The sequence below is a fragment of the Ovis canadensis genome, chromosome 8, assembly GCF_042477335.2.
Source record: "Ovis canadensis isolate MfBH-ARS-UI-01 breed Bighorn chromosome 8, ARS-UI_OviCan_v2, whole genome shotgun sequence".
Classification (NCBI taxonomy): Eukaryota; Metazoa; Chordata; class Mammalia; order Artiodactyla; family Bovidae; genus Ovis; species Ovis canadensis.
The window spans coordinates 72,969,416-72,994,033 of record NC_091252.1 but is presented as its reverse complement, the minus strand read 5'-3'; the positions used below and the strand labels follow the sequence as shown (position 1 = coordinate 72,994,033).

General features: G+C 43.8%; 1 protein-coding gene across 1 annotated transcript; it reads right to left on the bottom strand.

Moving 5' to 3' along the window:
• Nucleotides 1-14,100: 14,100 nt before the first annotated feature.
• On the bottom strand, nt 14,101-18,675 carry SLC35D3 (solute carrier family 35 member D3). The gene is made up of 2 exons (XM_069598500.1): nt 16,867-18,675; nt 14,101-15,865 (listed from the first exon to the last, which is right to left on the bottom strand). Exons 1-2 carry the CDS (start codon nt 17,306-17,308, stop codon nt 15,036-15,038), a joined length of 1,272 nt encoding a protein of 423 aa, XP_069454601.1. The 5' UTR covers nt 17,309-18,675; the 3' UTR covers nt 14,101-15,035.
• Nucleotides 18,676-24,618: the final 5,943 nt, after the last annotated feature.

Below are 24,618 nucleotides of genomic sequence, written 5' to 3'. Positions count from 1 at the left end.
GGCATATAAGATGGAATCTCCTTAACATTATTTCTATTTACTGATGGTGTCCAATCATTCCAGCCTGACTGGGAATTGCTAGAATGATTGGTCTCCTTTCCATTAGTTATTTTGATAAATCTAATCATTTCACATTACCTCTAATAAATTTGTTTTTCTTCCACTTGCCAATCTGTCTGAAAGATCCAGCTCACAATCTAAACTTGAACTATCTATAGACCAATAGTTCTCATTGCCAGTCTGTACACCTCTAATCTTTTACAGTTAAAGCTATAATTAGCTAGCCCTTCTAAATTCACTGTGAGGTAGAGAGTTGAACTACCAAGGAAGATTTATAACTGTGGAAACAAAGAATAAGTAATTTTCAGAATGAGGCAGCCATTTGGGTGCTGGCTTCAAGGATATGTTCATCTTGTAAAAATTTATAAACCTGCATACTTCGGGTGTGTGCACTATTGTGAATGTATAGTACATATTAATGACAAGTCAACATTTAAAAATATATCTATATTAAGAAACCTGGTATAAAGAGATCACCAGGATAAGGTGATTGAAGATTCATACCCTGAGGATTGAAACTTCAAGACAGGAATAGCAGGACAATTAAGGAAAGAGGCTGGGCCCTGCCCAAACCACATATTTCTCATTCTTTAAGTCAGGAGACCTCCCTGACCACACAAGCACAGAAAGGCTCCTTAGAGGTCAAAGTGGAGTGATGCTAACGAATGCCAGGCTACCCATAGGCCTTAGCGGTAGAATCCATCTTGGCTAAGAGATGCATGCACACACGTGGGAAGTTACTGAGATATACCAAATGTGGACTTGTGAATTAGGCAAATCAAAATCATTGGCCAAAGGAAATCCAGAAGGCATGCCTCATATCAGCGATTTAAACTGCCACGAGGGGGCAACTCAGGGACTATCCCTCTGAGTCTGCCCATGTGTCTATCCATAGGTACTGTATTATTTTTCCTCTTAACAAATACTTATTTGCATCAATACTTTCTGTCTTTGTGGAAATTCTTTTCTGCAAACTTAAGGTCCAGGGCCCTTGTCACTGATCACTGGTCTAGTAGCTAGGATTTGGTGTTTTCATGCTGTGACCCAGCCCCTATCTCTGGGAGTCCAAGCCCTACTTCAAGACTTGCAGGCTGAGGCCACTGAAGATCAGACTTACCAAGAGAGTAAAATTTAATCCATCTTTGGTAGTTACAAAGTTTATTCTGCCTTGGAGTAAACATCTGTCGTTGGCAAGTGAATAGTCTGTTGCTTTGCTTTGCTTTTGGTACTGATCTATGTACTATTTTGGACTGTTGGGTCACTCACCATGTACATATGTCTTATCTTTCCAAGGAGAATGTTAGCTCCTTGAGAGCAGGAACTAAGTCTTACTTACATTTTTTTGTGTGCCCAAAGTGTCTTACTCAACATAGTGCCTAAGAAATATTTGTTAACTGGATGATTGGTCAAAGAAAAAGCCTGAGAGATCATATTCATATTTTTTAAATTTAGAAATAAACTCTCTAATTTTGATCTGTCATAGCAGTTGTATAAATCCAGTCTTTTTCAAAATTAAACTACTGTTGCAGATATTAAACAATTCAACCATCCAGAAAGGTTGAATATCACTCAGAGAGATTAATACCTTTCCTTTAATATTTCTAATAATCACTTCAGATGAAAGTGAGAGTCGCTCAGTCATGTCCGACTCTTTGTGACCCCATGAACTGTAGCCCACCAAGCTCCTCTGTCCATGGAATTCTCCAGGCAAGAATTCTGGAGTGGGTAGCCATTCCCTTCTCCAGAGGATCTTCCCAACCCAGGGACCAAACCTGGGTCTTCCACACTGCAGGCAGATTCTTTACCATCTGAGCCACCAGGGATCCATCATAATCCATCTCAGAAAAGATAAGTCTTTTCTCCCATAAGCAGCCAACAAAAGCATCACAAACAAGCTAAATGCTGCTCCACAAAATATTTTAGGTCATATTCTTATTCTCAGCTTTGCCAATGTGTACAGTCTCAGGAAAACATCATTTTATATATCTGGCAATGAAAATTATTCTCTCAGCCACATGCAACACCTCTTAAGCAACTCCATGAGAATGACATGAATAGCAAGAAGTAAGAAAGGCTCTTTGGAATGAATGGAAATGAACAATGTAGGGACTTCATTGACCTTCTCAGAGAAGACAGTCTTTATAAATCTTGAATAGTGATATTATTAAGTATTTCATATGCAAAAATATGAATATATCTGTTTTGCTAATTAAGATGTCTGTTTAACACAAGTATTTGGCACCTCATTTAAATAATTATCTACTGAGGTGCCCTGTGCGTCTGTGTTGTATATTAAAAGTGTTCAATCAGGAGAAATTCTAGCCTGCGTAAGAATGTTTGTTAATTAACAAATTTGGAGATTTAATCAGAGTACCTCCGGCTTTGGAAAAATCCTCAAAATTAAGCCAACAAAAATTAGAGCTTGCATTGTTCATCCAGAACTAATAGGCTTTGGCAGGCATTTGAATGTATCCTCAGCCTTAGTTCCATTGATTAAGCCACATTTAGAAAGCCACCTTTTCTCTTTCCATAGCTGGACTCTTCCTACTCATCCTGCTTTCCTAGTTTCCCAGAGGATCTTTTTCCATTTTGAACCTGCAAACAAAACTACAAAAACCAAATTCTTTGTCTGTGAATGTCCAGTTTGAGTAACAATGACTTGCACAGATTTGAGGACAACATAATTTGCAAATAAGAAATGCATGGCCAAATTAGTAAAAAAGGAAGAATAATTAACTAAATGTCTGTGGCATAATTTGGGTTTTAATATTGTGACAACAATGCCATAGCAGGAAACTGAAGGAGGATTTTCATTGCATCACTGTTTTTCAATGTCTGCCTTTGAAGGACCGGTAACTCTATTACAAGTGTTTCTTTGACTGAAACACATTTTCAACACAGAAGGAATTCATGCATTGAGCAAGCACTTACTAAATACATACCAAGTGCTAGAAAGAACATGGTCACTAGAAATACAAAATGAACAAACCCAAACCCTGTTCTATGGAAGTTCAGAATACGAGACGCAAATACAAAAACATAACTAAGAACATAACTGGTGGAAGATGCGAGGGGAGAGTCCTCTAACAGGGGTTGATATGGATCTTACTACGGGAGGCTTGAGGAAGTTGAATAGGTTCTTCCAGTGTAGATGTGGTAATTTTATTTTAAAAAAAAATTTATTGATTTGACTCTGCTGGGTCTTAGTTGCAGCATGAGGATTTTTTAGTTGCGGCATGCTAGCTCTTAGTTGTGGCTAACATGGGATCAAACCCAGCCCACTGTGTTGGGAGCAAAAAATCTTAGCCACTGGACCACCAGGGAAGTCCCCAATGTGGTAACTTTCTAATCTAAACAAACCATTTTAGAATCTGTAAAGCAAATCATTGATTTCATTTTAAATCAGATTTTGACATATTAAGCCCTTAAAAATAACCAAGGTGTCTACATAGCTCTTAAAATAACAAAAGCAAAGAAACATAAAACTTATTACTGAATCTCTTTGATTATCCCAGTTTTTAAAGAGGAAATCTGAGGCCACCCTGGGTAGTAACGGGAGCCTGGTATAAAGCATGGGCTCCTGCCTCGAAGTTAATTCTTCACACACCTCTTTAACTTCTTCCTAATGTTTAATGAAGATTTGGTAACTAGATGTGATTTCTATTTCAGGAATTAGTCAGTTGTCTTCTAAAGGGAAAGACCTCCTTAACTTTTCTTATTGAACTATTAAACCTTAAAATTCTACTGAAACCAGAATTTCTATTAGATTCTGAAACAATACCTCTAACAATTATGCATCTTCTTCCTTGCACTTGAGTTGGTGACTACATATTTCTCTAGTTATCATTGTGTTTTAATCAAAGGTTCTCTTGGATGTGACTTAGATTGTGTTAGCACTGGTTATAATACCTATGTATGCTCAGTCATGTCCAAGCTTTTGTGGCCCTATGGACTGTAGCCTGTCAGGTTCCCCTGTCCATTGAATTCTCCAGACAAGCATACTGGAGTGGGTCGCCATTCCCTACTCCAGGGGATCTTTCTGGACCAGAGATCAAACCCACATCTCTTGCGTCTCCTGCATTAGCAAGCAAATTTTTTACCACTAGCACCACCTGGGAAGCCCAGGTGTATGCATATATACATATATGTATATATATGTGTATATATGTATATATATCTGAGACACCTTTGGGGTCACTGGTTTACTCCAAATATCAGCAAACTCTTCTGTTGTCCTTTAAAAAGGATCCTTTGTCAATACCAAGAGAACAATCCCATTAAGAAAATGGGATCAAAGACCTTAACCAAAGAAGGTATACAGCTGGCAAATAAGCATATGGAAAGAAATCCCATATCACATATCATCAGGGAAATACCAAGTTAAAACAACAGTAAGATACCACTATACAGGTATTACAATGGCCAGGACCTGGAACACTGAACACCAAATGCTAGTGAAGATATGGAGCAGCAGGAACTCTCATCCATTTCTGCTGGAATACAAAATGATATGGCCACTTTGGAAGACAGTTTGACAGTTTCTTTCAAAATGAAACATATCCTTACCATACTATCCAGTAATCATGCAGTTGAAACTGCATGATTTCAACCCATGCAGTTGAAAACTTGAGTCCACACAAAAACCTGCACACGGGTGTTTTTGCAGCTTTACTCATAATTACTCAAATTTTGAAGCAACCAAAATATCTTTCAGTAGGTAAGTGGGTAAGTAAACTATGGTCTATCCAAAAATGGAATATTATTCAGCACTAAAAAAATATGAATATTAAGCGCAAAAAAGGACATGGAAACTAAAACACATATTATTAAGTGAAAGAAATCAGTCTGAAAAGGCTAAGTTATTATAGCATTCCAACTATATAACATTGGAAACAACCAAAGGATCAGTGTTTGCCAGGGACTGGGAGTGTGTGAGAGGAATGAATAGGCAGACCACAGAAGATTTTTAGGGCTTGAAAATACTCTATGACATTATAATGATGGATGCATGTCATTATACATTTGTTGACACCCACAGAATATACAATACCAAGAGTGAACTGTAACGTAAACTATAGACTTGGGGTGATAATGATGTGTCAATTTGATTAATCAATTATAGCAAATGTATTGCTCTGTGGGGGAGGATGTTGACAATGGGAGAGGCCATGCCTGTGTGGAGCAGAGGATAAGTGGGAAACCTCTGTGCTTTCAGTTTCACTGTGAACCTAAAAATACTCTAAGAAAATAGCAGTTTTGCAAAAAGGCTTTTTGTTTTCTGCTTGTTCACTCTCTTCCATGGTTCCTTCTTCCCTTACTCACTAGGTGCATTTTCTCTCTTACTTAAAATATATATATATATATATATATATATATATATTTACTTATTTATTTATTAATATTTGGCTGCACTGGGTCTTAGTTGCAGTATGAGGGATCTAGTTCTGGGATCAGAATCAAACCAGGCCCCCTGCATTGGGAGCTTGGAGTCTTAGCCACTGGAGCACCAGGAAAGCCCGCTAAGCTCATTTTCTTGCTCTTTTTTAGTGTTATCCTTGGATGCAACCTGGCTTCCTTAAGATAACAGTGCTAACTGAGTAGCCACTAACTGTTCTGTTAAGACCCACACTTCTCCAAACTCAGCGTGACTGGTATCTCAGGATGTCTCCTTCTGCGGTCCATTAGGGAGATTACTGGCCTCCAATGGGCTCAGTCTAGTCATTTCCTCTTTATTAGTTATATTGATCACCACCCCCAGAGGGATGACAGAAACCCTGGCACAGATATTAACTCCACAGTACAGAACACATTTGTTCATCAGCCAAGAGCTCTTTCAAACACTGTTCAAAAGATTAAAGAAGGGCCAGGACGACTTCACTCTTCATTTTTTTGTGTGACCTATTTCTATCTTCCCTGGCTGAATTGTTAACAATGTTCTATATTATTTTTCAAGACAAGCATCCTAGCCAAAAAAAAAGTTTCTTTATGAACATTTTTTATTGGATTGAGCCACAACAAGTCTCCTAAAACCTGACTGCATGGAGCCCCGGGGCGCCAAAAGTGCTGGGCAAGAGCTCCTTCCTTGCAGAGCAGACCTCCAAACAGTGCACCAAACCTTCCTGCCTCTGCCTTTATGCAGAGACTATACAGCCAATTCCTTATCCAGCAGATTCAATTTACAGCATTTTATTTTCCAAGAATGGCACTTTAGGGAAATCAGGCTTACCAATTGGGCCATCTTAAAAGAGCTTATAAATGAATGAGAAAACTGAAGTTGTGCTTTAACTTTTCCTGACTTGGCTTTCTTTTGTCAGTCAGTTAACAAATATTAATTGAGTGCTAGACTGCGTTCTAGGCAGGGTGCTGGGCAGTAGGAAAGAGGAAGGCAGATAAGACAGTGGAATACCTGCCTTTGTGCAGTGAACTGTCTGGCCTACTGGCCCCCTTTCCACAATCATCTCTCCATATGGTGATGGAATTAAAGGGGACGGTGTTTACTTACAAAGCCATTCACATTCATCACATGGAAGAGGTAGTGCCATCCTATGATTGCAGCAGTGCTCTGGAAGGCTTAAGGAGTATTAGGTAAAGTGAATTGCCCTTTATACCATCACAAAGACAGTAAGTGGCTACAGAAATGGCCGCTTACCAAGTCAGTAATAATGTTTACAAAATATATTGCAGATTTTGGAAGACAGCCACTAGGCAAATTGCAAAATGTAAAACTTTTCCCTATTTGCCTATCCAATTCATTTGAAAATTGAACATTCCTCTTGAAAGAAAAACAGGAAACTCGTCTTTTGAACTGGGCTGCTTGCAATGGGCTTCTTTAAGGGTAACTGCACACAGCAATTATTGATGAGAGAGAATGGTAGCCCTCCAGAGAACTGGGCAATCAGTGTGAAAGCACTCCACATACAGTCAAGACTTTTGAAATTCAGACATGACCTGTGTTAACTCCCAATAATCCAAGGCAGGGGTGCTATACAGCAGAGATTTATAACTAGTATTATTTTATTCAATCACACCATAGATTAGCACTCTAGATTCATCATAATTATACAGAAAGCCAGTCCAAGACCAATAGCATCTCTCACCCATTGAGAGACATTTGATGCAAGGACACATACACGCATATGGTATGCATGATGCCAAATAGCCAAGCAAAAAGCAAGAAATTTGGTCCACTGTCTGGACCTCTCTGAATTAGGTCTTCTGCATCAAGATAGAAAAACATCAAGATTATCAGGTTTTTCAATTTTTCAACAAGTGTTTTGGCATTTTGGCATCAAATAATTAAAATCAAATTTTCTCTTTCCCATCACACCACAGGAAAAGGCTGATCCAGAGGCAGAAAGGAACCAAACATTTTACAGCATGTGAAGAGATAAAATCAAATGCTTGCCCTTGATAATAAGTAATTGTTCCTTCTGTTGCATCGTTTATTTTATCGATTATTTTCAGAATATATCACTGAAGTTAATCCATTGTTACTTTCTGGCAAGTTCTGAAGATCTATCAAATTAGTTTGCCATAAAGGACGGATTTCAGAAAAGTGATGGTTCTACTCATTTGCTTTTGAGTTTCAAAATCTTTTCTATAGTGAAATCAGAGAAAGAAATGACAAACAGACATTACTCAGATAGCTAAGGAAAAAATGATTTTGCTCATTTGAATGCACTTGATATATTCAATTAGTTCTGTTGGTATAAACCATGAACTAATTCTTATTTCAGTTCTGTTCAGTCGCTCACTCGTGTCCAACTCTTTGCGACCCCATGAATTGCAGCACGCCAGGCCTCCCTTAAGTTCTACTAAAGAATATTGTGCTTCTCTGATGGCTCAGCGGTGAAGAATCCACCTGCAATGCAGGAGACTCAGAAGACATAGGTTCAATCCCTGGTTCAGGAAGATCCCCTGGAGGAGGGCATGGCAACCCACTCCACTACTCTTACCTGGAAAATCCCATGGACAGAGGGGCTTGGCTGACTACAGTCCAATGTGTTGCAAAGAACTGGACATGACTAAACATGCAAAGAATATTGTATTCATTGAATTCTATCCACTGTTAATAAAGTCAATGGGAAAAATGGATAGTAGTAACTTTTATATATATATACAGCCATCCCTGTGGCTCAGTCAGTAAAGAATCCACTTGTAATGCAAGAGACTGCCTGCAATACAGTAGCCCCAAGTTCTATGCCTGGGTCAGGAAGATCCCCTGGAGAAGGAAATGGCAACCCACTCCAGTATTCTTGCCTGGAGAATCCCATGGACAGAGGAGCCTGGTGGGCTACAGTCCATAGGGTCCCAAGAGTCAGACATGACTCTGTGACTAAACCAGCCACACTCTTATATACATACTGCGCCTTCAATAGTTCTGCAAATTAAAATGATGCAGCCGGTATAGGAAGTCTGGAGTCCTGGGCCATTACACATGGGGTGTTGGTCAGGAGGACAGTGAGAAGGAGTAGAAGAAAAAGAGTAGGAGGAAGCCCTCATTCCCTGCCTCTGTTTTTCAAAATCATTCTTTCTCACTGTGACAAGTGAGATGACAGTGTTTTGGTGAGAATACTGGCTAAACTGCTGAACTAAAAAGGAGCCTGAATACAAAAGCTCAACAAAAGTGCATTTCTCTCTCATAATAGTCTGAAAGTAGGGGTGGGGTTGTAATGGTAGAAACCTTCACTCACAGGAATATTCAGTTTCTCAGTTCTCTTCTAAAGATGCTATAACAGGATACTATAGACTGAGTGGCTTAAACAATCAACATTTATTTCTCACAATTCTGGAGTCTGGGAACATATGAGACGAAGGCATTGGGAGATCCAGTGTCTGGTGAGGGCCTGATACCTGGATTGCACATGGCCAGCTCCTCTTTATGCTCACCGGGCAAAGAGCAGAGACAGGAGGCACCTTCCCCTGTGTCTTCTTATTAGGGCACCAATCCCAGGTAAAAGAGCCACACCCTCATAACTTAATCTCTCCAAAGGCCCCATCTTCTAATACCAATGCCTTGAGGGTTAGGATTTCAACATACGAATTCGAGGTGAAGGAGGGAAACATTAACATTCAGCCCATAATAATGTGCATTGCTTATTATCTGTTTTCTTTTCTGCAGAGGTGATACTAATGTGCTTGCTCACAAACAGACTTCTGTTCCAGCAGCCTCACTGACACACATATTTTCACTGTGGGTTAATTTGCTCTTTTCCTATTTAAATGAGGTTGGAGTTCTCTGATGGCTCAACGGGTAAAGAATCCACCTGCAGTGCAGGAGACACAGGAGAGGGGGGTTCAATCCCAGGGTCAGAAAGATCCTCTGGAGGAGAAAATGGCAACCCACTTCAGTATTCTTGCCTGGGAAATCCCATGGACAGGGAGTCTGGCCGGCTACTCAGTCCACTGGGTAGCAAAAAGATAGACATAACTGAGTGATTAAACACACAAGGATCCTTTCATTGTATAAGAGCAATTTGATCTCCTTCACTAAACACTTTTTATTGACACATTTTGCCCCTTTTTCATCACATTTCTGTATCATTTTTTTTTTTAAACTCTTGGTGACTATGGGAAACATTGTCCAGTTATGTCTTTCAGATAAACTTTAGAAGATAAACCTTAGAGTTTTTATTGCCCTTTCAAAGAATGTTTGGCTAGTCTTCATCCTCAAATTAGCCCTTTTGGAAGTAATCCTTCACGTATAAAGAAATCACCAATTACAGTGACTATAAAGAAATAGTTTTAAAAAGGAAATAAACTGTTCAGAAGTTGGTATATAATATTTACTTATTAAGTGTTTGTTGAATCAAGGAATAAATTATGGGTGGATGGATTAAAATTGATGTTGCAGTGAAAAAACATTTTGTTTTTCAACTGTATTTTCTTTTTGATGCAAAATTAACTATCAAATTTAAATTTAATATCAGTTGGGAAGATTTGGCTAACAGAAAAAGAACGCCCAGCTACAAGTGACTTTAGAATAGGAATTTATCCTCTCCTGTGACAAGATGCCTGAAGTAGGCAGTTCCAGTGCGGCTAAATGAGCAGTATAATGAAGGCACCAAGAAATAGGCTATTTCCCTCATTTTCTTGTTTGCCCTGAACATATCACTGTTCACACTTAGGGTTGTCCACTTGAGGCTGCAAAATAACTGCCATAGCTTCAGAAATCACATCCCTACCAACTGCATACAAAGGCAGGATAAAGGGTTAAGAGCATCTTCTTATCATAGAGAACTGGCCCAGAACCCCTTTCCTAGCAAATTTACTCATTCATCTCCTACTCTAGCTGCATCACAGGCCCTCTGCTAAGCCAATCATTGGCAAAGAGCTATGAGTCCTCCATGAAGGCTTTAGAAAAATGATGATTAATCCAACAGGGGGTTGATCCACCTTCCCTGAGCACATTGCTGCTTGTACTTGAACAAGTTTAGAGTTCTGTGCGCAAGGAAGAATGTGGGAGGGGCTGGGAGCCAACAGGTGGGCAGATAGCCAACTTTGCATTAGTTACAAACTTTTCCAGAATAACTTTCTCAGTCTATCTAAAAAGTCAGTATTGGAAGTCTCTGCTCTTGGGGTCTGAGTGGTCCTCTGTCATCTGGGCCCTGCCTATATGTGTGCATGTGTGTGTGTTGTGTAAAAAATTTTTAAAGCCTGTTTATTTTTTTGGCCACACTGCATGGCATGTAGGATCTTCCCTGTTACCAAGGATGGAACCTCTGTCTCCTGCAGTGGAAGTAGAGTCTTAACCACTGGACTACCAGGAAAGTCCCAGGGATGATATTTTTTGATAACTATGGTTTTTCCACATTCTTGGAAGAGAAGAATTATATTGTCAAATGATTTCTCTTTTGTTTTAGTGTCACAGCTCTTCCCAGGTACTTCTTCAGAAAAATTATAGGAAAATAAGCATCTTGGGGGCTTACGCCTAGGATAAGTGTGACTGTGGGGAAGGCACTGTCCTGGTCAGGAGTGGGCCCCACAGAGCACAGGCAGGGCCCAGATGACAGAGGACCACTCAGACCCCAAGAGCAGAGACTTCCAATACTGACTTTTAAGTTTTCCTTTCCTGCACTGAAATGTCCTTAGGATAGGTAGTTGTAAGCATTCAGTAAATCGTATCAACTGTATCCCAACATTAACTTTTTATTATTAATAGCAGTACCTGGTGTCAAAAAAAAATGGAGCACAGGAACAGGTTAGGAAGAACAGCTTGAAAGAGCAATTTCAAGACAGCAGAAAGCATTTAATCACAAGAAGCAAACCCACAGAGGCTCAAAGTTGGTTAGTGATGACGGGGGCTGGGGAGATTAAGGGAATATGGATAGTGACTTCTATCAGGTACAGGATTTCTTTTTGGGACAATGAAAATGTTCTGGAATTAGACAGTGGTAATGGCTGTACCGTTCTATAAACATGCTAATGACTATAGTGCACTTAAAATGAGCAAATTTTATGGTACATAAATTATATTTCAATAAAGTCTGTTTTCAAAATGATCAACACAGCAGCAGGGAACAGCAAGTAATCAGCAACACTGAGCATGCTCAGTGAATCCTCAGAAACACTAGTCTGAAGGTCTGTACCTCTCAGGGTTATTTAAGGTGAAGGATTAAGTTGACTTGTTTGAATATTAAATGAGTGATGGACTGGAAAGTCTGGAGATCTTGGGGACTTGGTTATAATAGCAATAGAACCCCTTTCTTGATTCTGTTTTCTTGGTACCTCAACTGCTATCTGGGTCCCTTAGTGCTCACAAACAGGAAACTGTTCATAAACACACACATATAGGTTGTATCCTTTTTTTTTCTGAGGACAGCAGATTATGGTCCTAACTGAGTTGTAATGAATAAGCACTGGAACTACCCACCAGCGCTCCCACATTCTCCAGCTTTATGATGTCAGGTTGAATGTATCTCACCAAGAGGCAGGATAGGATAATGGTGAGACAGATGGGCACTGGAGTCAGACTGCCTGGGTTCAAATCAGCTCCCACATCTACAGGTTACCAGCTAAGAGGTCAGGGAAACTTCCTTAGCCCTCTACACCTCAGTTTACTCCTTGTATTATTGGGATAATATTAATGCCAACATGTAGAAATATTGTAAGAATTACATGAATTAGTCCATGTAAAACCCTGAGAACTGCACCTAGCACCTAGCAAGGACTATAATAATAAACCTCAGACATTATTTATAATAGTGTGCAATACAAAACATTGCTCCAACATCCAGTGAATTTGAGAAGCATGAATGTAGGATTCATTGAATTGTAAACTGAAGACAAGGATGATAGGTAAAACCATGGGTTGTTTAAGACCATGGTGATACAGAGTAGATGGTAATTTTTGAGACCAGAGTGGCATATCTAATCCCTAGGCAAGGGTAGGGGTAAAAGCTTGTGTTGGTGAAAAATGAAAAACAAACAAAACAAGCAAAAAACAAACAAACAAAAACCTCTTTTGGTCCTTTTACCCCACCTTGTTGCTAAAAACCAGGCATTTATATTTGTGTCACTTGGGATTCTTTGTTATTGAAAGTGGCAGAAATCTCAATGACTAAAGCAAATAAAAACAATTTAAAAAACAGACCTTGTTTTATATCTGACAATATGAGGTCTAGTACTAACTTACAGGAAAGCCATCCGAATGCCAGGGCCCTGTGAAATCAGGACTCAGGACTCAGTTTCTCTCTCTCTCTCTACCACCCTGGTCTGCCTCTCTGTGTTGATTTTTTCCTGTTGTATCTTTTTCTGGTGGCAAGATGACAACAGTATGTCTGCCCCACCCCCATCCTATCCTCCTAGGTTCAAGTCCAGTGAAAGGATAAATGATGTTGTTTAGTCACTCAGTTGCATCTGACTCTTTATGACCCCATGGACTATAGCCCACCAGTCTCCTCTAGTCATGGGATTTCCCAGGCAAAAATGCTGGAGTGTGTTGTCATTTCCTTCTCCAGGGGATCTTCGCAACCTAGGGATCAAACTCGCATCTCCTGGACTGGCAGGCAGATTCTTTACTGCTGAGCCACCAGGCAAGCCCAGAAAAGAAAATTAGGAAACTTAAGTCTTACCAAAAGTACCTTTGCACCTCCTTGGGTCTGACAGGTCCCATGACCATCCTTGAATGAATGGAGTTCATCCATCCAAGTAAAGGAAATGCTTCCATTGGATTGGTTGGAGTGTCTCTACAAATGTTTCTACAAGTCTATTGGCAGGAAAGAGTTAATCTTTTTGTAATAAATGCAAACCCACAGTTTTAACCAAAAGGGAATTTTTTCAGCAAAAAACAATCATTTTATTGATTTGTCTGACAGTGGACTTAAAAAATATATACCTTGTTCAGATTGCTGCTTTTCACAAATTCTCAGCTTCATAGAGTAGCTACAGAATGTTGCCTTCTGGCATGCTGGCATTACGTTTAATGCTTATTTTGAAAGAAGTCATTATAACTCTAGTCAACCATTTCTAACTGCAGCCATATGACAGCTCCTACCACTTCAATGGCTTCTAGAGGTACCTATGGAAACATCAATTGCTGATGAAAACAAGCAAGCCAGAACCAATCACAAACCATCACAATGACACTTACCAGCTTGTAGAGAAAAACTGATGCCTCTGCTTTTTGCTTGGTTTTGATCTTTGGAAAATGAAGAAAAATAAACTCTCAGAAACATGCTGGCAAATGATGACTGTCTTCACCTTCCAAGTACACTCTGGGAGGTGGCTGACAGGAAGACTTCCCCTGGCTTCCCGCTTTTATTACATTTCAAACTCCATCTTAACTGAAGTCAGTTGTGGATGGCTCTCACAAGGCAGCATGAGGCAGGACTTTATTTTACTTTACTTTCCTTGACTGGAAAATGAGAGTGTTTTTAACGTTGTTGTTTGAAACCAAACTGCCATGCTAATTTAGGAAATTCCTGATGGGGGGTGAGCCCTGCACCCCAGATACTAAACACCACTCATAGGGGGCAAACGCAAGCCACACAGCAACAACAGAACACAGATGTGTTGAAGACAAATTTCTAACAATATACCTTTTAGCAGAGACTCATACTTTATTTTGACAAATTTAAGATAGAAAAATATCATAAAGTGAATATAGCAGTTGCTCTTTTTGTAACACGGTTTAGGATGTGCAGCGCGACTTGAAAGGCCTAGCTTAACTGAACGGTCTCATTTCTGTTTGGGTTTCAGTTAACACTGAATTATACATCAGCCATTGCATTTGCTTGAAAGAATACTGGACACAGTAAAACTGTTTTTTAAAAAGGTTATGGCGTTCAATAACAAATATTACAAAGCAATGAACTAAAACAACCTTTCAAATATTTTTAATTACTAAAAGCCAACTTTAAACTTCATGATTAAAGCTAAGAATTCAGTTTCAAAATAGTTGTAACATTTTCTACCAATAGAAGAGTAGAGCACTTATATATATTTTAAAACAGAGGAAAATTAGAGTAAACATATTTCAGGTGACTTTAAACAGTAAACATTAATTCAGTGTATTTAAATATGTTATTTCAATAGTATATTCTTCCAAAGTGGCCATAAAAACTATAGTTCAAACTATTGTCAAAAAGGTGCCCCTGCATGTAATCTTTGAACTAAATTAAGTGCTGCCATCATCTCTATGCTCCATCTTTGGAGGGGGTGGTTGAAGGACTCTCCATACATGCAGATATTTGGTTGTGGTCATAATGACCAAAAATGTGCTAAGAATCTGCAGCTGAAACCCTGCCTTAGTTTGCTAGTCACCTTCACATTCTTTTGCCTCTGTGATGCCTTTGGTATTCTCAGGCTAAATAATTCACACGGGTACTAATTGTGTTGCAGTCAAATATTTCAGCTTCTTTCTTTGCTCCCATTCCCCACTCCAAGCAGGAAACTGGGCGGCTCCTCATTAAAATATGTCATCTTTCACATATAAAATAAGTGTATGTACATATATACATACGTGCATTTCCTTTTCAAGGACTGGGTAACTCCTCATTTTCTATCAAATAATCCTTCTTTACATACTTGGCTCCCCTAACTAACCTCCACACTTCGAGGTAAGCATCCTTTAATGAACTCCTGCCCACTTCTTCAGGGCTGTCTGAGATCTGCGAGCTCCTAGCCATCAGCGAGACCCCTCTGGGGCTGCCCCTAGCCTCTTGCCCACCCGGTTGAGTGGAGCCACCTGCTGCCTTCCCACCTTCTGACCCGCCATTTCCACCCTCTGCGGGCAGCTCCTCCATGACAAACGGCAGCTGATCTCCACTTGGCTGCGCCTCCTCTACCCCCGGCTGCGTTTCCAGGTCCTCGTAGTTGCTCTGCTTTCTAGTTTCCAAAAATTTGGCCGCACAGTAAATGATGGAGCCCAGGGTGTTCACCACGACGCCAGCAATGAATAGAGAGGTGGGCTCCACATCGCTGAAGGCCACCATACCCACAGTGATGGTAGCGATGCTCTTCACCACCCCCACAAAGCTGGTGGTCACCGCCGAGTTGATGTAGGTGCAGTGCAGCGTGGTGAAGTTCATGGCACAGCCGATCAGGATGCACGCCACGAAGATGGTCACCATGGCCGGGTCCTTCCAGCCGGGGAAGGTCCAGGCGTGGATCGAGTCGGTGCTGGCGAAGGATAAGACGACCAGCAGCGGGGTGGCGGACACGGCAATGACGTACTGCGCGGTGAGCGGCCCGTGCTCCGTGTCTGCGCTCGCCTTCTGGATGAGCACCAAATAGGCGGCGTGCACCAGCACCGCCAGCACGCCGGTGACGTACCCGATGGGGTCGCCGGTCAGGTCACCGGCTCCTGGAGCGCATCGAGAGAGGTCCGAGGAACGTAGGGCAGGAAGGAAACAGAGAAGACACTGGGTTGGCGGGAGCTGGTATCCACTGGGGGCAACGGGCGTAGGTTGGAAAGTAGGGTGTGCGCCCTAGCTCTACCCACGCGTATCGAAAGGAAAAGCCAAGTACAGTCAATTGCCCAGTTCGAGGCAGGAGAGGCACGCCCTCCCTTTCTTATCCTCGGGGGGCGTCCCGTCTACCTCTCTCCAAGACAGAGGCTCCGGACAGCACCGATACCCTCGGGGTAGGCTCTGTGGCTTCCCCGAGCTGGCATGGGTGTCGCCTGGGCACGTGGTACGACTGCCGCCTCCGTGGGGCACAGAAGAGAGAGGGGGGGTCCCGGCTCGTGGCTATTCCCCGGGCAGGCTGGGCATGGGGAGACCCTCGAAAGACGGTTGCCCGCTCCGCTGGCGCCCACCTCGCTCAGTCCTCCACGCCCAACCTGCCAGAGTCTCAATCCGCCCACCTTTGCCCAGCGTCTGCAGCCCCCCGCGTGGCGCCGGAGATCCCAAGCTAGCCTCGGGGCTTAAGCTTAGCTCGCATCGTCCCTGCCCACTCCGGCCCCGCGTGACCCAGAGAAGTTCTCGGCCCCCTCCTTCCGTCTCGGTCTGGGGGCTATAGCTCCCAGGCTAGGGCGGCTCGCCCACCCCCTCCCGGAGGAAGGAAGAAATAAAGGGGGAAGACGGAAGGAGGAGGGCTAGGAGGGAAGGGCGTTACGGAGCGAGACAGGGGCGGGGGTCGGAAACCCGGACTAGTAGTGGGAGTGGGGACTCTAAAGGAGGAGGCCGGAGCGCAGAGGAAGACTCGGCTGGGTCTCAGGGGTCCCATCTGCTAGCGGAGCCACCGCGTTCAAAGCTCCCTGCCTCAGTCTCCCCATCTGGAAGTGAGGGCTTTGCACTGAGTGATCCCCGAGGTCACTGGCTGGTGGGCCGGGGTGGGCCGGGGGTCCGCGCGGGTCCAGCTCACCTGCCAGAGCTGCGCCGCAGGTGGTGATGAGCACGGCCGCGAGCACCCCCGGCGAGGGCGCTCCGTTCTTGAGCACCAGGACGCCGATGAGCATGGTGACCAGGGGCAGGCAACGCTTGAAGACCACGTACATGGGTAGGCTGAGGCCGCGCAGGGACCAAAGCGTGAGGCTGGACTGCAGCGTGGAGAGCACGGCGACCCCCGCGAAGGAGCGAGCCAGGTTCAGGCCGAAGGGGGGCACCGCGATGAACCCCAGGCGCCGCAGCAGCTCCAGGCTCAGCGCCGCGGTGGAGCTGGTCAGGCACTGCACCAGGGTCAAGAAGGAGAACTGGTAGCGGCTGATGAGGAACTTAAGCAGGATGTTGAGGGAGCCGGAGAAGACCCCGTGCGCGATGGCCACCGCGATGCCCAGCACGCGGCCCCGGCGGCACAGCTGCCGCATCGCGCCTGCCCCGCCGCACCCGGCGGTGGCGAAGCTCCGGGACCGGCGGGAGGAGAGCGCGGAAGGAGGCCGGGATGAGCGGAGCGAGGGCGGCAGGGGCGCCCGCCCAGCACCGCGGCGAAGGGCAGGGGGCGCCGGCTTGGCTGCGGAGAGAAGGCAGCTCCAGGCAGGCGTCCTCGCGGCTCGGCGGTTCCGCGTCCGACTGCCCCGCAGCTCCGGGGAGGCAGGAACGGGGGCGGGGGACTCCGAAAAGCGGCAGAGGTGGGGGGCTGGTCTGAGAGGAGTGGCGGGAATCCTAGCGACAGCGACTTGCAAGTAGGTGACGGGCGGCGGTGGGTTGAGTCCCACGCGGTTTCGCCGGCAGGGAGGACGCTCTGCGGCTGGAAACCTCGGCAGCTGCCGCGAGGGGGACCGGACCTGCTCCCCTCGGGAGCCCCAGCACCCACCCGGGTCGGCTGTCGGGGCGCGGGCCCCTCTTCTGCATTGCCAGCCGCTCGCGCTCCTCCCTCCTTCCCGGATCCGGGCTGGGGGATAGCGGGCACAGCTAAAGATTTTAGAAACAACAGCGTTCCGGGGTCGCGCCGCGTTTATTAGCCTCAACAAGTGACAGCGCCCTCAGCCCCCTTCCCCGCGAGATGCAGCGGCTTTTCCACCCACAGTTTCTCCCGGCGCAGCCGCGGGACCCTGTTCAGTTGCCGGCCAGGGAAGAGAGAAACTTCGGTGCCCGCGGGTTGCGGGGCTCCCGGATGCTCGGGTGCCAACGCCCCAACTTTGAAGGAACCCAGAGCCCCCCCAAGGACGCCACCGGGGCGTGCTTCACTTAGGGCGCGAACCGGTCCCTTCTAGTCTCCGGCGACGCGCTCTCCAGTCCCGCGCCTTCCACGGAGGGACCCGGGGTTACGCTCGCGGCTAGGAGCGCAGGGATGTTCCGGGGGTGCCGTGGCCTCGCGGGGTTGCAAAGCCTGGGTACGGGGGGCATGGACATCTATTGCAAGCGAGGCAAAGATAAGCCAAAAGCAGACTCTGAGTCCAAGTAGCGTCTAATGGTTCCGGAGGATCGCCGGGGCGCCGGTTCCCAGCGGTGAGCCGGGAGCGACTGGAGGCTCTGGGGGGTGCGGGCGTGGAGGCTGGGGAGGGCACAGTCCCAGGGGCGGGCACAGTCCCAGGGGCGGGAACCCGGGATGAGACTTGATACAGCTTTCTCTGGATCCGCGCAACCGACAGCCGGCCGCTTTGGGAAGCAGGACAACCCCTATCTCCTGGCTCCCCGGCCCAGGAAATGTCCGCCTCCCACAGGACTGGTGGACTGTTTACTTCTTATTTGACTCAGAGTAAAAATAATGAAATTCTTAATTTCTGCAGGTGCAAGACTTGTGTGTTCCATTAATCTGAATTTCGTTTTCTGTAAAGTAACGTCCGGACCAGTAAATTCAGCATCGGAGGGGTTCGCCCAGCCGAGGTCACCGCTAAGAGTGAGCACAGTTTAGTTTTCGTGCTACTTAAACACGACAGGCTTGACCAGGGCTTGGGAGCAAGGAAGAGGGCTGGAGATCGCGGCGCCCTACCTCTCCGTTTCCTTCACTTCTGTTACCCACCAGAATCCCAATCTTCTAACTACGGCAATGACCTAATACACACGATACATTTCCCCAGCAATTCTTTTTTTGTCCTCCACACTTCCACCGCATCATTTCCAGTCCAGATGTTGAAGCGGCGATTATTAATTACTGGGGCCAGAAAGAAAAGAACAGTTTACGTCGGGGATAGGTACGATCATAGCGATCTTTCATCTTAGCCAGCTTTGTGTGTGCTGGGAGCTCACGTGGGTGGGAGAGAGGCCTGTCTCTAGCTGGGATGCCCAGGGTCTAGTGTGGCCCCCTCCCTCCCCCCTGCCACAGGTGAGTATTCAAAAAAATGTTTTCAGAATGGACCCTGTGCCAACTTTCCAGGAACAACACTGGATAGTATTATACTTACAGGCGTGCTTCCGGTTCCCTGGGGAATTCCTGGGTTTCTGGGTGGGGTTTTTGTGGTTTTTTTTTTTTTTTTTTTGTAGCTACAATCTATGGTTACACACCATTGGCTATTTCAGGGACTCTGTTCTTCAACTGTTGATGTTATTTCTTTAAAAAATGAGGTTTGAAGCAACAGTTGAAATTGTGTGTGGTATAAGCCTATATTTAAAGTACACTCATAAAAACTTTGAAAATTAATTTTTTAAAGACAGCATCAGCAAATACCACTGTTCTACTTCTGGGGGTTGTTCCAATCAAAGAATGGTGGTTTTAAGCCATATTAAGTGAATATAAAGAATTGTCTGCACAGACCTAGTTTTAGAATGATTCATTTCTGCCAGCAATTATAATTGCTTCCATTTGTGATGCTAACATTAAGTAAAAGATTTGAGGCTGATTCAGCTATCTTACTCTTCTCATTTAGGCAAGAATATTTAGCTTAATTTGAAACCTGCATTGGCATGGAAGAGTACATTTTCTCCACTTTACTGCAGATAATTCTTTTCCATTAGGGCTTTCATTTTTTAAAAAGTTAATATCATCTCCCACACCAGTTACTAGATAAGCTCCTAAAAGAAAAAATGAGAAATCTCCTGAAGAAAAATGGGGGGTGGGGGGTGGGAATAAGAATACCATTTTTAGCAAGGTTAATTGAACATGAATGTCAATCTGAAGGTCAAAAAACTTATTTGACCTACTGGTATCTAGGGTCCATTTTCTTTGGAGCCACACAATAAATTTTTACAGCATTAGATAAATCCTTTAGTTCATTTATTTGGTGAATATATCCAGCTAGTGTTTTGTACCAGGCCATCTCTTAGCCACAGAGGATTCTTAGTCCTTAAGGGATTCACAGGAAGAGATAAGGTAACACAATGACACTTATACAACAGTGGGGGCTTGTGCCAGAAACAGGGGAGTGCCAAGGAGGGCAGCAACATCAGCCTGAGAAGTGCATCAGAGAAGGCTTCCTGGAGAAGGAAATAAGGTCCTATTTCATTATTTTAATTGCAAAAATAAGGCATGCTCATTATACTATGTAAGAGGAAAACAGAATTTATAAATAAGAGAACTTGCTGTCTTCAATATTTCCCACCCCCAGCCCCACTATAGAGAGCTGGCTACTGTTAAGAGTTTGACATGAACATTTCAGGTTTTTTTGTGCTTATATGGATGCATACATAAGCCCTCCTTCAAAAAAAATAAACTTAGGATATCATACTGCTGCTGCTAAGTCGCTTCAGTCGTGTCTGACTCTGTGCGACCCCATAGATGGCAGCCTACCAGGCTCCCCCGTCCCCGGGATTCTCCAGGCAAGAACACTGGAGTGGGGTGCCATTGCCTTCTCCATATCATACACACCTGTCTATAAAAGCACATTGTGGTAACCAGCCTCTGAGAGAGTCCCCATAGATTGCTGGCTTCCGCATCTTTAGGCCCTGTGAGCCCCTCCCACGCTCTAGCAGAGTTGGTCTGAGTGGCCGAGACTGACAGGAGGCAGCAGAGGTGATGGCTTCACTCCGGAGATGAGTGTGTAAAAGACCGAGGCTTCCATGTTGACTTTTCTCTTTCTCATATCAGTCAGTCTCAGGGAAAGCCAGATGCCGTGTTACAGGGACACTCAGCCAGTGGAGGGTTCTACACGGTGAGTATCTGAGGCCGGCGAACAATCACCTGAGTGACTTTGGAGCATTATTTACACGGGGAGTTTGTGAGCACGCTGGTGGTCCTGGGGCACAAAGTTGTGACTGTGGAGAGAAGCAACACTGCAGATAGAGGCAAGAGCTAGCCCCAGAGGACCTCGGCTGCCTGGTTAGTGAGCTTGAACTTTTTCCTGTAGGCAATCCTATAAGCAGAGAAAGGTTTTACACTGAAAATGATGTAATCAGATTGCATTTTAGATCAGCCTCCGGCAGCTGTGTTGAGAAGGATGGCTCTGAGGGCACAGAACTCGAAACAGACACATCATTTAGGAAACTGCAGCGATTGTCCAGAGAAAAGCTAATGAGGGCTTGAACTAGGGTAGTGGTGTTTGGATTGAGAAGAGACAGAGTGGAGAAGTATTTAGGGGGTAAAAGGGATGGGACTTAGTGACTGATTTGATATGTCTTGGAGTGGAGAGGTGGGAATAAGGAAAGGAGCAGGGATGGCATTAGTTTAGCTTGAGCTCCTGGGTGGACTGTACTGACAACAAATGAAAAACGCACGTGCAGGAGGAGCCCATGTAGTAAGCAAGATGAATTTGGTTCAGTTGGGAGAGCCAGGTGGGGAAGGCAGGAGATTCGGGAGTAGTCAGTATGGAAGTCAAGAACATATAAGTAGATTATCTCTTTCAAACAAGAGGCCTATTAAGTAAGAAATTAATGAGTTCATTTCTGGAAGAGCCAAATTATAGCTAAGATACACAGAGAGTGCTCACTGCCAAAAGCAGAAGGGACAGCTGACCCTCAGCCTGAGTCTTCCCAGATGAGAGATGCTTTAGCAGGGCCACCCCAGGACCACGGTGTTTCTTAGCTCTTTAAACTTGGAAACACAATCTTGTCAGTTTAGACTTGGAAACAATTCTCTTAGGAATGATGAGGATCTAGTTACCAGAGAGTCACACAACTTCCTGTTTCTCAGTGGGCCAGTTTCTGTTATTTCTAAGAAAAAAGCCACGTGGCAGGACCAGATCCAGTCATAGCTGATTTCAAATTCCAGCTCCATACTTCCTGGCAATTATGGCCCCTGAGAGCCTTCGTTTCTGTGTCTGGAAAATGGGAGGGCTTCCTTGCAGGGATGTCATAAAGATTAAAGGGAATAAGATACAGAAAGCATCTCATGTGATGCCCAGGTCACAGAAGATACCCAGTGACCTGAGTTCCCCTTTCCTGCAGTCACTCCTCAGTGCTGAGTTCTCACTGCAGGTACAGGAGGAACTTGGTAGAGGCAGATGGGGATGAAACTCAAGAACTCAGCCGCCAGGAGATAAACTCTGATCTTCCCGACCTAGAGGGAAGGACTGGCTGTCCTCTCAAAGTCCAGAGGCTGCTTGGTTCGTGAATTAGTAAGAATTTAAAAATCTTGTGCATTCTCTTTCAGGATAGAATCCAGCTCCTTTCCCTCTAGCTTGACAATCCTAGCTCAAGGAACTCACTGAATAAATGTTCCTCCACCCTCTTTCAGATTAATAGACCTCAAGCACCTGAGGTTAAGTATTATGAAGTAGTGTTCTAAACAGCTCTAACATCCCCAAAACAGCAGGGAGTGGGGGGGGGGGGGCGTGGGAATCGAGAGGGATATTAGTTTTTTAATTACCAGTGTCTGTTTCAAATGATACATGATAAATTATTTTAATAAAATCTCTTGCATTCTAAAAGGAAAATAAGTCATTTCCTTTCATTGTAAACATGATCTGGGTTAGGTATTTTAGGTCTATTATAAATTCTGTCCATACAGAGAATACCAACTGTGAACCTGCTTTTACTGAGCTGCATACACTTGGTTCAACAGTTTCTTTCTTACGGAGGGAAGCAACACAAAAGCAGTTTAAGAAGTGACCTCATCATCATGCCAGCTCTAAGGATGCCCTTGAGCATCTTACAAGACAGTCATGTGAAGCAGTGTCCTCTCTATGGGGGCCTCTCAAAAACAGCACTGATTGGTCTAAGAACCAAAAAGAGTTAATACTTTCTGTAAGACCATTCATTCATTTGACAGATATTCACTGAACTCTTTCTATGTGCCAGGCATGGTGCTAGGGCCAAGCCAGAATGAGGTCCTTGCCCTCAGGCCTTAACCACTGTATCCTGTACTGAACCGGACTTCCCATTTATCCTTCCAGTAGCAACTTTCTAAAACTTAATCTTAGAAAATATATTTTCAAGCTCACGCTTTGCTCCACTTTTATGTTTCCTTTTTTTTTAATCTTTGTATCTTGTAAGGTGTCTTCTTTTTCTGCAGAAACTGGGAAATATGTAAATTAGACAATATACATATATTTTATTTTTGTTGTGATAACTACAAGTGTATTTTTCTCTTTAAAAATCCTCAAAAACTTGTTAAAAATTTAACGACAGTTTTTGCCATTTGTAACATTTTTTAAAATTTCTTCATTTTTTAATTGAAGGAAATTGCTTTACAGAATTTTGTTGTTTTCTGTCAAACTGAAACATGAATCAGCAATGTGAAAGTGAAAGTTGCTCAGTCATGTCTGACTGTTTGGGATCCCATGGACTATACAGTCCATGGAATTCTCCAGGCCAGAATACTGGAATGGGTAGCCTTTCCCTTCTCCAGGGGATCTTCCCAACCCAGGGATGGAACCTAGCTCTCTCACATTGCAGATGGATTCTTTACCAGCTGAGTCGCAAGAGAATCAGTCATAGGTATACATATATCCCCTCCTTCCTGAACAAAGTTGTCTATTCTACTACTTTTTCTCTTTCAACCTAATTTTTTATGGATCATCACACCTCAAGGTTTTTCAAGACCTAAGGAGTTACTAAGGAGGGTTTATGGCATTAATTAGGATATTTCATTATTAGTTATGAATTAACTAAGTATTTCATTATTTAGCTTTAAGGTAATTTCCTGAAACCTTGGTAGGACCTAAGACTTTTTGCCCAGTGACCAGTTTTTCAAAAATCTGATTATAGAGAAATAGGAAGAGAGAAATATAGGGTCATGGGTATAATATCTAAAAATATTTGAATAAAAGTAAAACACAGGTAAGCTCTTAACTCTCAGCATCTTTTTTTCCCAATAATTTTATTTATTTATTTTTGGCTTGCTGGATCCTTGTTGCTGTGCAGGCTTTTCTCTGAAGTTGTAGTGAGTGGGGGTACTCTCTAGTTGTGTGCAGGTTTTTTAATTGTGGTGGCTTCTCTTGTTGCAGAGTATAGGCTCTAGGCATGTGGGCTCAGTAGCTGTAGCTCCCAGGCTCTAGAGCACAGGCTCAAAAGTTGTGGCACGTGGATTAGTTGCTCTGCAGCATGTGGGATCTTCCTGGACCAGGGACTGAACCCAAGTCTCCAGCATTGGCAGGTGGATTCTTTACCACTGAGCCACCAGGAAAGCTCCCATGTTCTCATGTATGACGGACACCAGTCCTTGAGAGAATCTCTTTCATCCTGTGTGTCAAGCATGTAGTAGATGCTCAGTAAATAATCGCTGAATAAATCTGCAGTTATTAGAGCCCTGTTACTATAACCATAGATGTATCTATATTATATAGTGTTATATATATATATACTGTATTAGAAAAAGTAACCTTGGTAGGGGTGTCATAAAATCATAAATGATCAAGAGATACCA